The following is a 12967-nucleotide window of genomic DNA, read 5'->3' as shown; positions in this document are numbered from 1 at the left end:
CTGTTCATTAACAAAATATGAAACACCAGTTTTTAGTGGGGGTAAACTCTCCCCCCCTCTTCATAATTCAATTGCCTCTGACACTTAGTGCCAGTTTCACAAGTTTAGAGTCACACTTTATGAATGTGGTTTCCTTTTTACAAGAAAAAACAGCTATCTGATAGGGCAGCAGTCTAAAAGTGCTAAGCACCTAAAGTAACTTTCAAGAGAAAAATATGCAGAAAATAACATTTCTCTAATACTATACACTACTTACAGTAACAAGAGGTAAAAATAAGTAATTTCAACCTGTCTGTCCTTGTTTGATGGTAGAATATGAAAATTTTGGAGACTTCTGCCTCAAGGCAAATGTTGCATTGCCTTTTTTCCCTACTAACATTGTTTCACTCTACAGCATAGACTCCAGTTTATGTAGAAAAAAACCGTAAACATTTAAAACCAAAAATTATCTCATCTTAAAAATATTTTTTTGAGAAGCATCTGCACATCTACTTTTTCAGGTACTAACAATTATAGTTGAATGTTGAGGAAATACACTTGTGCTTACAAGAAGAATTCTGTGGAAAAGCTGGAAACAGCACACAAGGGACTGAAAGCTTTATTTCATGAATACATAACAGAAAAAACCAAAGCACATAAGTGCTGTAATAAAGTTCCAGTCAAACTGACTTTCTTCCACCAAGCCCTGGAACAGAAACAATGGTTGTAACATGAGCACTTAGTTTCTGATCTTTGATAAAATACAGTGAAAGGGAAAAATAAATGTACTATCTTCTGCTACTGGTCACTTTTGACTAGGACACCCAACAGACAAATTGCTTTGTGTAGCATGATTTTGGTCAGAATTAGAATAGTTTAAGCAATTATGTGAGACAGTTTGTTTCCCACCTGTAAACAGAGCAGAAAGCAGTCCCATAGAGTTGAATGAAATGAGGAAAAAAAATTGGAGCATCTCAGTAGTGGCAGAGGGAGAGAGAGACAGAAAGAAGGAAAGTGACAAACAATGATTATAACCTCTCATGTGCAGTGGAAACAAGGTGAAGATGGGAGGGGGCGGACACAACAAAATACCAGAAAAATAATAAAAAGGAAGAGACTGGAGAATGAGTGAAAGGAACTGTCAGCCAAATTCCCATGACCCACCCTACCAGCAGGCTGCAACACAGAACAACAGAACGCACTGCTTAATTACCATTGTTAAAACGTAGTCTAATTCTTTTTCTTTATAGTAGAACAGAATTATACACATACAAACCACCTTGAATATGAGGCAAACCCAGCAGCATGTGAACAGGCCACATTTCCAGACTGGAAAATTAACACAAATCATCACTTCTTCCTGTTGGCCTGGGCAGAAATTATGAGCTTCTCTGTGTGCAGACAAATGGGTGTGGAACTACTGAGATACCACACATACACTGCCTCTCACACCTACTCACAGCAGGACACACAGCATGGGTTTGGTTCACAGCTACTGTGTTTGGGGAGGGAAGTGGCAAATCAAATATTCTTCTCAGTTCTAGCTTATGGCAGAGCCAGCAGTTCTGAGCAAAGCTTCATAGCAATGAAGTCAGGTCCTGGAGGAGGGAAACTCAGTGAATAACCAGCAGAGCATCTGCTATTTGCCTGCAAGGAAATCACTGCATAATCATCTTGCAGGATAAAGCACACACCTGCGTACACAATTCCATGTGCATGTCACAGAATTCAATCTTAGTACCGAAATGAGAAGGACAGTATTTAAAAATCAGTCATTGCACAGGTTAAGCTTTCCCTCTCCTCCTCTGAGGTACCAGATGAGGCTAATGCAGGGAGCTTTTTGTAACAACTCTGAATCTACACTCAGACATTTTCTCAGTATTACTTTTTCCTGCCACTCTCCCTGGAATTACATGTATATGTGAGAATCCATAGCCTAGGATCTTTAGCAACCTGCTGCCATTGTGTGCCCAGTGGGGCAACATGACCATTGGTTCTGAAGCCTGGTGGACAAGTTGAGACATATGGTCAAAGTTTTGGCTCCAAAATAAGACCAAAGGCGTTCCCAGTTAGTATCACCATAACATACTGTTTCTAAAATGCTAGAACTGGAAACACAAAGAGAAATTAAATGAACTCACAGAAATTGCTAAAAGCTGCCACTGTTACTACTCACACATTAAGAGAAGGATATGAATCAAAACTGAGAGTATTCTTCCCCAACTAGAAGACAAAATTCTGCAAAATTTCAAAATCCTCACTAATTTAAAATGGCATGACGTTCTCTCTACATTCAAACTTGACACCCCAAACAAAAACATCTTTATATTTCTAAGAAAAAAATAATGTAGTAGAAGTAGATACTTTCTGGTTAGCAGCATATGATCTAGCAGTTATAGCTCAAACCTACATTTTCTGGAATTTCTCACCCGTAAAACAGACATCTGTACAAAAAATACACTGTTAGACTTAAAATGTCTCACTAGTTATCCTCCCATTTCTGGTGCCAAGGAAAAAAAACCAACCCAAACCACCAGAATCACCAGCCAAAGGCTGCACCTGCAGCACAGCTCTAAATTTTACCCAATTTTTCCTTAACATTCTTCAGAGAACTCAACCCAACTCCAAAAGACACCCAAAGAGAAAGCAACCTGATAAGCACCGTTTACAGCAAAAGGAAAATTTAGATGCTTATATGAAAACATAACCCAAAAAGAGAGTGGGAGGAAACTCCATTCTTTAGTTTCACAGAATTCCCTAACACCTTCTGACTCTCTGCATCTATTTCTACCTGTATCTCTTGCAAGATAAAACATTAGTAGAGGTTTTCATGCTCTTTGAGGCAGACATTAACATTTCCATCAGCATTTCATCCAGTGTTGCATTAGCCCCTGCATTAAGCTTGCTTTCTTCACTTCTAAAGGCATCTATCATCAGTTCTTAGTACACAGCTTTTCAGCTGCATGGTACATGTCATTTTTCAAAAGGAGGATAAGGAGATCTAGAAAACCTCAGCAGCCTAAAGAACTGTTAAAGAGGCAGCAACTGAGAGCCCCAACATCCTAATCCCTGGGGTTCAAGACAGCATCTTCTACAGGATCTTCATAATCCCATGTCTTTTTAAAGAGAGCACAGAGTACAATGCAGCCAACAGCTGCAAAATGGCATCTTGGAGTGCCAGTGGCCACAATAGCTGAGTTACAGATTTAACAAGATATTCCTGTGCTGAAGAGGGATTACTCTTTTGGAAGGTTTAAATGAAATCCCTCTAACTTGCTTATGAATTATAACTGTTTATACTACTGGTTTTAATTTGAAGACAGAAATAGTATTCAACACTTAAAAATACAAACCTGTTGAATCCTAACATAATGCCCTTTTATTTATAAAGAGACATGAAGCTCACCTTTTAAACTCTTCTGTATACTGTTATTCCCCTTTAGGAGCTTGGACCATTTTATTGCTCTTCTAGTGAGTACCACTAGGTATCTGGAAAAGAATGCTTCATAGGATGCATAATCAAAGTCTTCTGGCCTCTCAAACCCATATGGATCAACCCTACAAAATAAAAAGAATTCCTATAAAAATGTTTCTACATACCTACAGCTGAAGAAAAAAAAAAAAAAGGCAAGTATGCTTTAAATAACTTCCAGCTGCTATTTCTAAAAGCAGCTCAAGACTCCCTCCTCCCAGCAAAAGCCTACTTTACACAAACTGTTACACTCCATTTAGCATATCAAAGCTGTTTAAATAAATGAACTTAAACATGCACTGTTCAGTCAGTTTCACAGATTCACTGTTTTTTTAAGTAAGGAGTTTTTGGAGCAAAGGACCCATTGTGTGTGAAACTGACACAAAATTATGGCCCCATAAAAGTCTGGGAGGTATTTTTCTCCACAACACAGGCGAACAGTTGAAAAGTATGAAGCATAGCACAACAGCTCCAATATGGCCTGAATTCTCTTTCCAGACAGCTCTGTGCAGAAAAATGTCAACAGAAAGTACGCAAGTTACAAAGGTTATTTTTGAAAAGGTGACTTCTGAAATTGTCATCATGATAATATACAACATGGAAAAAGACAAATCCTTGTGTCGAGCTGTCTTCTTCATATGAGTACCAAAATGCTTATTTTATTATCTTTTACAGTTGTTCAAAGTTACAGCACATTATTTCAGGCAACACAATAATGACAGAGTATCAGAACTGCACAGGTGATTCTGTTCTAATATATCAACTCACCTTGCTAAATTCTATTTATGGCAACTTCCCAGGGTGCTTCATACCTGCAAATTATCACCTGAGTACAGGACATTAATGGGCTTTACCGAAGTTAAACAGGCAGAGGGATCTGTCCAGTCAGATAAGGCTTCAGGACAGACTTCAGGATTTAACTTCCCGAAACACTGCCTGTTTCATTCATGGCGAAGGAATCTGGCCATGGAGCAGCACTGGCACAGCCTTGGGAAAACTGGCTCACGGGAGCGTCACAGGTAGTAAAGCATGAATCAGATGAGGAACAATTAAATATTCAGAAGCTAAATCGTTATTACACTGTTGGCTGTTTAGAAGAGTACCTTAGTATTCGTGTACTCCTCAAACCTGACAAGAAACCCACAGGTGTAAAAAGCACCGAGACCCCCGACACAGGTTTCTCTGAAGACACAGAACATGAAACCACACACACACAAAACCCCCTCACGTCCATCAACACACATCTCTTATTTACGACTGCGACTGCCCAGGCAGCAAGTACAGATTAATTTCATGCTCCACTCCATTCCGAAGGTAGAAGGGGAAAACAAAGAGGGAGGACGCAGGGTTTTAGGGAAGCCGCCTTCCCCGGCTGCCCTCGGGCAGGGAAGGTTGCGGCGGCCGCTCGGTGCTCTCAGCCACCAGCCGCGCCCGGGCCGCTCCGTGGGGGCTTCCCGCGGCCGCAGCCCCCGGCAGGGCCGGCTCCGAGCGCCCGGGGAGGCGCAGCTCGCCCTCCGTGCGCGGCCGGCGCGGTCCGAGCTCAGCCCTGCCGGCAGCCCTACCTGTACGCCCAGTCCCGCCCGTCCTCTCGCCTCGCCATCGGCCGCCCCGCTGGCGCTCGGGCGGGCGGGCGCTCCCCAGGCCGAGCAGCGCCGCGGCCGCGGCCCCGCGCCGAGCTCCGGCTCCTCAGTTCAACTCCCTGCCGCCCTGCGAGGGGCGGGGGCGGCCGCCGGGCCCGCCCCGTGCCCGTGCCCGGGCCGGCCGCGGGCAGGGAGAGCCGGGCAGGGGCGGGGAGGGGAAGGCAGAGGAGGGTAGGGTAGGGCAGGGCAGCTCCGCGCCCTCGGGGCCGAGCCGCCTTCCCTGCCCGGCCAGCTCGACTGGGAGACGCGGGTCTGAGGGTGATCCCGGCTTATATTTGTGTACTTCACAGTTTGATCATATCTTGGGGGGAAAAAATAAATTCAAATGTTTTAGCACGAGGAAAATATCTCACTAGTACGAGGAGAGAGTGGTTTCAGGTACAGCTCTTCAAACCCAAGGAATTTCCCCATAACCAGGAAGAAAAGGTGGTTGTGTTATTATTTAAGTTCACGTGGTTGGTTTGGGAATTTTTTTCCCCAAATCATCACAATCTTCTTTAATTTTCTCAAATTATTCATTGCAGTCATAATCACAGAATATTCTGAGTTGAAATGGAGCCACAATTATCATCAAACCCAAGTCCTGGCCCTGCAGAGGACACCCCTAGAGCCGCACCATGAGCCTGAGAGCATTGTCCAAATGCATCTGGAGCACTGTCAGGCTTGGTGCTGAGACCACTTCCCCGGGCAGCCTGTTCCAGTGTCCAGACATCCTCTGGGTGAAAAACGTTTTTCTAATACACTGAAATATTCCCAACTTCAGCTTCTGCTGATTAGTTTCCACCGTAAACTAACATTCATTTAGATATTTTTTAAATAATAAATGGCAAGTTGTTAAACATGTCGTGTAATAATACACAAAATTCTATTTTTAAAAAATTGGCTTCCCTGTTTCCAGAATCCACCTCTAAAATTAGCACACTGTTCTTCATCTTTAGAGGTCTTGAACAAAGGCCGAAGCCCACAAGGACTCAGCCTTACTGACTGTCAGTAGTTTCATTCATAACACACCGCAAAACAGAAGGGAGAGAGCAAAATTATATCCCTGCTTGTCCTTTTTTGAATAAAGTTCTGACTCTGCACTCAGCAAAGTGCTTGGAAAATTACAGCTACTGCTGGGGAAACATTATCTTGTTCAGCCAGCAAGCAAGAGTTGGTGCAGACAACAGATGGGATTTCACAAGGGAGATCAACAGTTGCTCCAGCACACTCTTCAGGAAAGCTACCTTCCCTCTGCGGGATCTCAGGCGATCACCCACACAGAAATGTAAAAGTAGTTCGGCTCCAATGGCAAGAGAAAGAAAATAAAGAGGTTTGTGTTTGTTTAACTGACACTGCAGCGCTGTGAAAATTTGTGATTGTTCAGCAAAACGTAATCATTACCTTTTTTGTGCGGGAGGGCAGGAGGGAGTTCTGTGCTCCAGCGGGCATGGGGCTGCTCCTGCGGGAGGGGAGGGTGGCGCTGCTCCGGTTGCCGTGCGGCCCCAGGGGCTGGCCGGGGCACCGGCAGAACCGGAGCGGGATTGCAGCCCAGCCCCGAGAGCCGGCCGGGGCCGTGCCAAGCCGGGATTGACGCGCTGCCAGCGTTGCCTTGGCGGAGCGTAGGCAGGGCACGCTCAGCAAACAGCTCTGCCCTGCGACATGGCCACGCTCGCACAGAAAATCCTTGGCAGAGGTGTGAAGAAAAGGAAGCCTCAGTTAAGCAGAATATCCTCTTCTCTTCTAAATCCTGAAGGCACAGGCTTTTTTAGGTAACAGAGTTATACTTCATCTGTCAACAGATCAGGCTCTTTGGTGCCTTTAAAATGGAGGCATCAAAAGTTCCCTGCAAACAGCAGATTGTTTCTGTGATTAATTAAAGTACATCTGCTGTGCATCAAGGGTCGCCTTGTCTATAAGATAGTGTCCTTTTATTAAAGCCTCAAATGTTATGAACAGTTTCTGTTGTGCTAATGCAAATACAACTGTGTGGCTGACTCAGATTTATGCCTGTTACACACAAAAACTCCCATTAGCAATGCTTAGATTATTAATTGATTAATAGAAATAATTCCTAAATTTCAGCACAATTATTGGATCCCCATATTTTGTTTGATAATATGAGCCAGCCCGCTGGCAAGAGAGAATATCTTGGTTGTCCTTCCCAGGGTATCAATGCTGCTCTCTTCTGGGCAGATATCATGTTGCTTTTAAAGGCATTCAAAGAAACTAATGCATAAACCCTCGAATCTGAAAACTGCTTTGGTGGTGTGATCAACAGAAAAAGATACTATTTACTTTTGATCCTTTGCTTCTGAAGGAGCTGGGGACAGTGGCAGAGTTCAAAAGGGTAGGCTTAGTTCACATTCAGAACAGTGAAGCTCACAGCCTTCCTATCTGCCGTCTGGTGCAAAAGGAAATTCACTTTATATATAAAGTTCTCCCCACCCCCTTTTTGCACCTGAACCTTATCCCTGAAGTTTTTATGTTATGATGAATGTTGTTGGTAGAAATTCTCATGGTTCTGCTCCCAGAGTAAAATAGTGACTCCCTTAAAATAGTGACTTCCCTTTAAGGATAGGCATTTAGACGTGCTCCCTGCAAAGGCAGATGAAGACAGCAGATGAGTGTTTCACAGGCTGAGGCATTCAGAGCTTTGCTTGTCTCATACCCTGCATTTTAGTGAGCAAGGCTTCCCTTCTTGTGTTTGCAGAGCAGTTGCTAAATAGCAGGATGATTCTCAGCCTTATCAGGAATTATTCTGGAGTGGCTTTATGCTTCCTAACACTGTGATATATGTGCTACGTCACCTATGTTTGATGTATCAGCAGTGCTGAAATATGGTTCAGCTACTCATATACCACCCCACAGCCATTTGTTACTCTTAAGACCAGAAGTGGAGAAGAAGCACTAGGAGAAAATCCTCAATAATATTTATGCTGGAAGTATTCTTTGACTGCCTGTGGGAATGATAAAGATCTTTATCTATTCAAGAATGACAGAAATTTATTTATTATTTTGAATATCAGATATGTGTCTGGGGTTTTTTTCCCCTGAGGTTCTTTTTTGCTGGCTTCAGGGAGGCCAAAGAAGAGAAATTGTTGGGGCAAAGAAAAGCACTACAGGACCGAGAAAGAATAAGTTGTGTATGAATATAGGTGTACATGGATATAGTGTGCCTAATATTTTTAAAACAGCACACTGTTCACACATGGGTGAATCTGTTCATAAGAAATACCAGTAAGAAACACCATTTCCAGCAAAGGCAGCAGCTCTGCTTTCTCAGATCCAGACAGGAATTTAAACTTTTTAAAAACCCTTAACTGCTTACAAGATGATTTAATTGCCCCTTTTAAAAAATATGGATGCATCGACATGGAAGAAGAGATAAAAAGATAATTCTCACTACAGACTGGGTGCTGTAGTATCCTAAATAAGGGATGAAAGTCCCACAGCATACGTGGCTTCCCTAGCTCATGTGATTTTCCATACAGCCACTCATCTTTGTGTCTGTACTTGCTTAACCATGCCACACAAGTGTACCCTGCTTCCTTGCAGCTCTATTTTTTGGCTGGAGCTTTCTTCCCATGACCTGAAATAAATCTGCTGCTCCATACTTGGGGAAAAACAGTTAAGGTTAAGTATATTTGGCAGTATAGAGTATCCAGTAAGAAGTAAACATTGTGTGTGTGTGTGTGTGTGTGTGTGTGTGTGTTTATATATATATATATTATATATAATCATCACATCCAGACACCTTTAGTTCCTGTTACAACCAACCGCCTACCAAGTTTAGTCAATCCTCACCTACATTAAGGCTCTCAATCCACAATGAAATGTAATGAAATGCTGAACTTGTTCCATGTTTTTGTCCTAGCAAATCGCATCATGCTTACATAATTGTAGTCTGCGGGCCTGATTAAACCTGTTCACGTTGAATTGTTCCATCAGCATTCACTGAACTTTAGAACAGACTGCATAGCAAGGACAGAAATGTATTTTTAAAGTTAATTTCCACTGTTCCCTAAAGGCTTCACAGCTTCATGTCTATGAAGGTTACTGGCTGTGAGGACAAGTTACATCCACGTGTAGTCTGGGAACCGCCAGTATTTTGATTATTCTTGGTATGACTGTGGCCCTGGGAGTCAAAGCATACTGATAACTGCATCTATAAAAAGGAGCTCTAAAGCTTGCTGCATAGCACTGCAGCTGCCTGGAGAATCAACATTACCCGTGGAAACCTCTGCAGAAGGGTTTCTGCACCCAGCTGCCAACCTCCAGCTGCGTCACAAAAGAAGGCTCAAGGCTGTAAGTGACAATGCTGGAAACAGCAGGGGAAGAGAAATTATATGGTAGTGCCCTCAGTGTGAAAAACACAGCAAAATTATATGTCAGAAGTGATATGGGAAAGGCACTTGAACATTATTAGCAGGAAGCGTTCCTAAGGCAGGGACAAGGGTGTCCTTAGGAAAAAGGTCAGCAGCTATCACAGATCACTAACCCAGCAGTGGGGAACTGAGCAGAGCAGGAGGGAAATTAATGAATCTACCTTAGGTCAAGCTGCAACTCTGTGAAACGTTTTTGTTATTCAGCTGACAAAGTGAGGTGTTTTCGAGATGGTTTTGTTCTGTTTATCTTGTTTTTCCTTATCTACTTGAGTGATCATGAGGGATGTGCTGAAAGCCCTCTGAACCATGCTGATGATGTTTGCCTTCCTGGCTGCATGAGTACAAGGCTTATAACTGGACTTTGACATTTCATAGGGAGAGATGGTAGGCAAGACTGGAGATTATTAACTTCCTACTTGTCCCATCCCCTTTTCTTTCTTATCCCCAATTGTGAAGGTACCCTGCCTAGCAAATCTGGTAGCACAAATATCTGCTGATTAGGGATGGGATTTAATTTGGATGTTCTCTGCCTACTATGACTTCACATTTGTTCCTAGTTGAGAAAAGTTAAGGCAAACTTTGTCCTGGCCTTTGATGGCTTCTGCATTGGGATTGCTCTGCAAGGGCTCTCATTTCAGTTGTCTCAAGTAGTATCCCAACTGGTAAAAAACACGAAGAGTTATCATTGCAGGTCTTTAAATACGGTATTTGCATATAAATACATAGTCTTAGCTGTGAATAACATTAGCTATTTCACTTAGTTGTCTCTATGCAGTAAGGAGTTTCTCTAGAAATAATGCATTCAATAAATTTTAAAAACCCCTTAAAGTAACAACATGATTTGGTGTAAAAAGAAGAAGGTATATCTACCCACTCAGGAACAGTCATCAATTTCACACATGGAATAAGGATGACTTTTGTAGGAGCACAGATGTGAAGTTTCTGTAATTAAATACTATTTTATAATGCATACATACAGGAGTATTTAGTTTAAGTTAGATCAGCAAATTCCTTTTCTGTGAGTTCCAAGCTTTGAAGTGCTGAACTCTGCAAAAGGTAATGCGCTCCCAAGGAGGTTTTCTTCACCACAGCCTTCTGCATGTTTATCCCCTACACATTTTCGAACTCACAGCCTGAAAGTAAAAGAAGTTTTGTGAAAACCTAAAACTGGGTTTGACAGCAAGAGTGACTAAAGCTTCTTGGAACTGCAAGGTTATAGCAACAACCATCAGCACAGACATGCCTCAGTACTTACATGGGATCAGCATATCAGCTGAAGTATCATGTTTTTAAATTCCTTTGGAAGGGAAGAAACTGTGATTGCAACATCTAGAATCAAATTATTACTTTCTTCTGGCTTACTTTGTCAGGTTACAAATTACATCACATGACTAATACTGCAGGAAAAATGTAATTCTCATTTGGTGTTAATTTGCAGATAAGTGTTCCTAGTACTATGACAAGCTGGTACATTATCAAAATTGAAATAATTTAATTTTTCTTTTTCATATTTCAGGTATTTCTGACACTGTTCTTTCCCATCTTAATCACATTGAAGAGGGAAGCATAACATTGAAAATCATCAGCAACATTTTGGTATTTCCATAGTTTGCTGCATAATTAGATACAAAAATATGTTCTCAGTCCACTGTTTGATACTTTTTTCCATTCAAAGTGTAGCTCTTTTGTCAACAAAACACCAGTTTGTGTTTTTCAACTAAGAAATTTTATTTTAGCTGTGTATGAATTAAAGAAAATTATAGAACTTAATTTGCTGCAATTATTCAGGGAGCCATAACAATCACTGAGTGTGACAGTGCTGCACATGCATATTGCTTCTGCAACAGGTACTATTTCTGCTTTTTCATATTTCTCAAAAACGTATTTTTCAAAAATTTTCTTCTCAGAAACTCCAAATGTCTAATTTTTATAATTTCCTTTTACATGACATCTTCTCACTGACAATTCTCCACGAGCAGTTGCTATTTTTCTGAACACAGTCAAGTAAGCTTTATGATAATTATTATCTTCCCAGATCTATGCAAAGTAATTTTTTTTCGTATAGTTGCAAAAGTGCAATCATTGTCTTATTAGACATTGATGGAAAATTGTTGATGAAAAATTGACTGTAGTCATAATCTACATGTAGATGCAAATCAACTCACCAAAATACATAAGTAACTTAGAATTGACATTTGACCGTTAGGGTTGTGGACCTGCCTTGTAGGGGCCCTGATTCTCTGCCACACACAGTTACATTTTAGCACATGATATCTACATGTGATGAAACCATCTGGAATTCTAAAGAATGACTGTCAAAGTAATTCCAGCTGCAATTCTCTTAACTTTGCTGTCTTCTCTCAGACAAAGCTTTTTGTATTTCAATGGCAGCATAAATGCCCTGTATAAGATTTGTTGAGAATTACAGACTTGGAGAATTTAATGTTTCTTATATGTGGGTAACAGATTAGTTTGTATAAATGAAGCACTTTTCAGCAAAGAAAGCTCAGATTCAATCCCACAGAAGTCAAGGGAATGGGCTGAGTGTTCTTCACGCCTCTTACTAATTTTCAGTTCCTTGTTTCATCCTGTCCTAGCCCCTGGGGTTCAAGCAGCTGAGGAGTCGAGGATCAGAGAGTGTGTGTGAATCACTCAAGAAGCAATGATTTTCCTCCACTGTGAAAATCTGTCATTCAGGCCTTCACTCAAGAAAAAAAAGGTGGTTTCTCTCTCCAGCTCCAGTGTCCAGCTCTGAAACCCACCCAAGTCTTAGAGCCTTCCAAGGTGCATCTCAGAGTTGCTGATCCAGAAGAAGCAGTGCTGGGAAGATCTAGTGCTCCTCCTAGCCAGAAAGATCCAGTCTCTGCTTGAAGGAACCGACTGTCTCCTGTGAGATATAATACATGTGGCTGCTCTGTCTCTCACATGGCATTTCTTTGCTTGTGTTACAAAAAGTAGAGGTGGAGGCTATACATTAAAGCAAGTATATCGTAAACATGGAGGTGTAGTCACAGTTTTACTTCACATCTGAGTACTCAGAGAAAGTAAGCATGAAGGAGCTGCAAGTAGAACAAAAGTTCAGCCTTCCATCTGGTAGAAAAAATCTGCTGTGCAGAAAATTGTGCATAACAATGCAGAATTTCCCTCCTGCACGTACAGGATCACTTATTGCTCACACCAAAGTTGTAAGTCTAGCATCTCTATGCAAGCTGAGAATCAAATGATCAGATACTAGAAAGATGGATGCCTTGCTGAAAACTTCCTCAGATTCACCCAGTGCTTCAGAAAAGAAAAAAAGGGAAAAAAAGGAAAAAAGAAAATAAAAGGAAATAAAAGAAAAAAAAGAAGGGACTCTTGGAAGTCCTCTTCTAGGGAGGACTCAGCTTTCAAAGTGCACACAGTATTCATGAGCATGACTGGGACTTATTCTGTGTGGAAAAACACTGTAGTTCTTTTGATTGCACTGGCTGTATTTTAGAGTACTGCTGTCTGGTTACTACAAGGGGTGC

General features: G+C 41.7%; 1 protein-coding gene and 1 long non-coding RNA gene across 3 annotated transcripts in view; one reads left to right on the top strand and one right to left on the bottom strand.

Annotated features, from left to right (window-relative positions):
• The window catches only part of GRTP1 (growth hormone regulated TBC protein 1), a 35653-nt gene extending 30446 nt beyond the window's left edge, over positions 1 to 5207 (bottom strand). For both annotated transcript variants that reach the window (XM_074535922.1, XM_074535921.1), the window contains exons 1-2: positions 5014 to 5207; positions 3386 to 3537 (exon numbers count right to left, since the gene is read on the bottom strand). In XM_074535922.1, coding sequence (XP_074392023.1) covers positions 3386 to 3537; positions 5014 to 5051 — 190 coding nt within the window. In that variant the 5' untranslated portion in view covers positions 5052 to 5207. The remainder of the gene's footprint in view (positions 1 to 3385; positions 3538 to 5013) is intronic.
• Positions 5208 to 5251: 44 nt separating this feature from the next.
• Positions 5252 to 12457, top strand: LOC113459398 (uncharacterized). Its single transcript, XR_012579134.1, has 3 exons — positions 5252 to 6403; positions 8629 to 9378; positions 12056 to 12457. It is a non-coding gene; the product is annotated as an uncharacterized LOC113459398 (long non-coding RNA).
• Positions 12458 to 12967: the final 510 nt, after the last annotated feature.

This window comes from Zonotrichia albicollis, chromosome 2 (genome assembly GCF_047830755.1).
Source record: "Zonotrichia albicollis isolate bZonAlb1 chromosome 2, bZonAlb1.hap1, whole genome shotgun sequence".
Lineage (NCBI taxonomy): Eukaryota > Metazoa > Chordata > Aves > Passeriformes > Passerellidae > Zonotrichia > Zonotrichia albicollis.
This window is presented reverse-complemented; position numbering and strand designations above follow the sequence as displayed.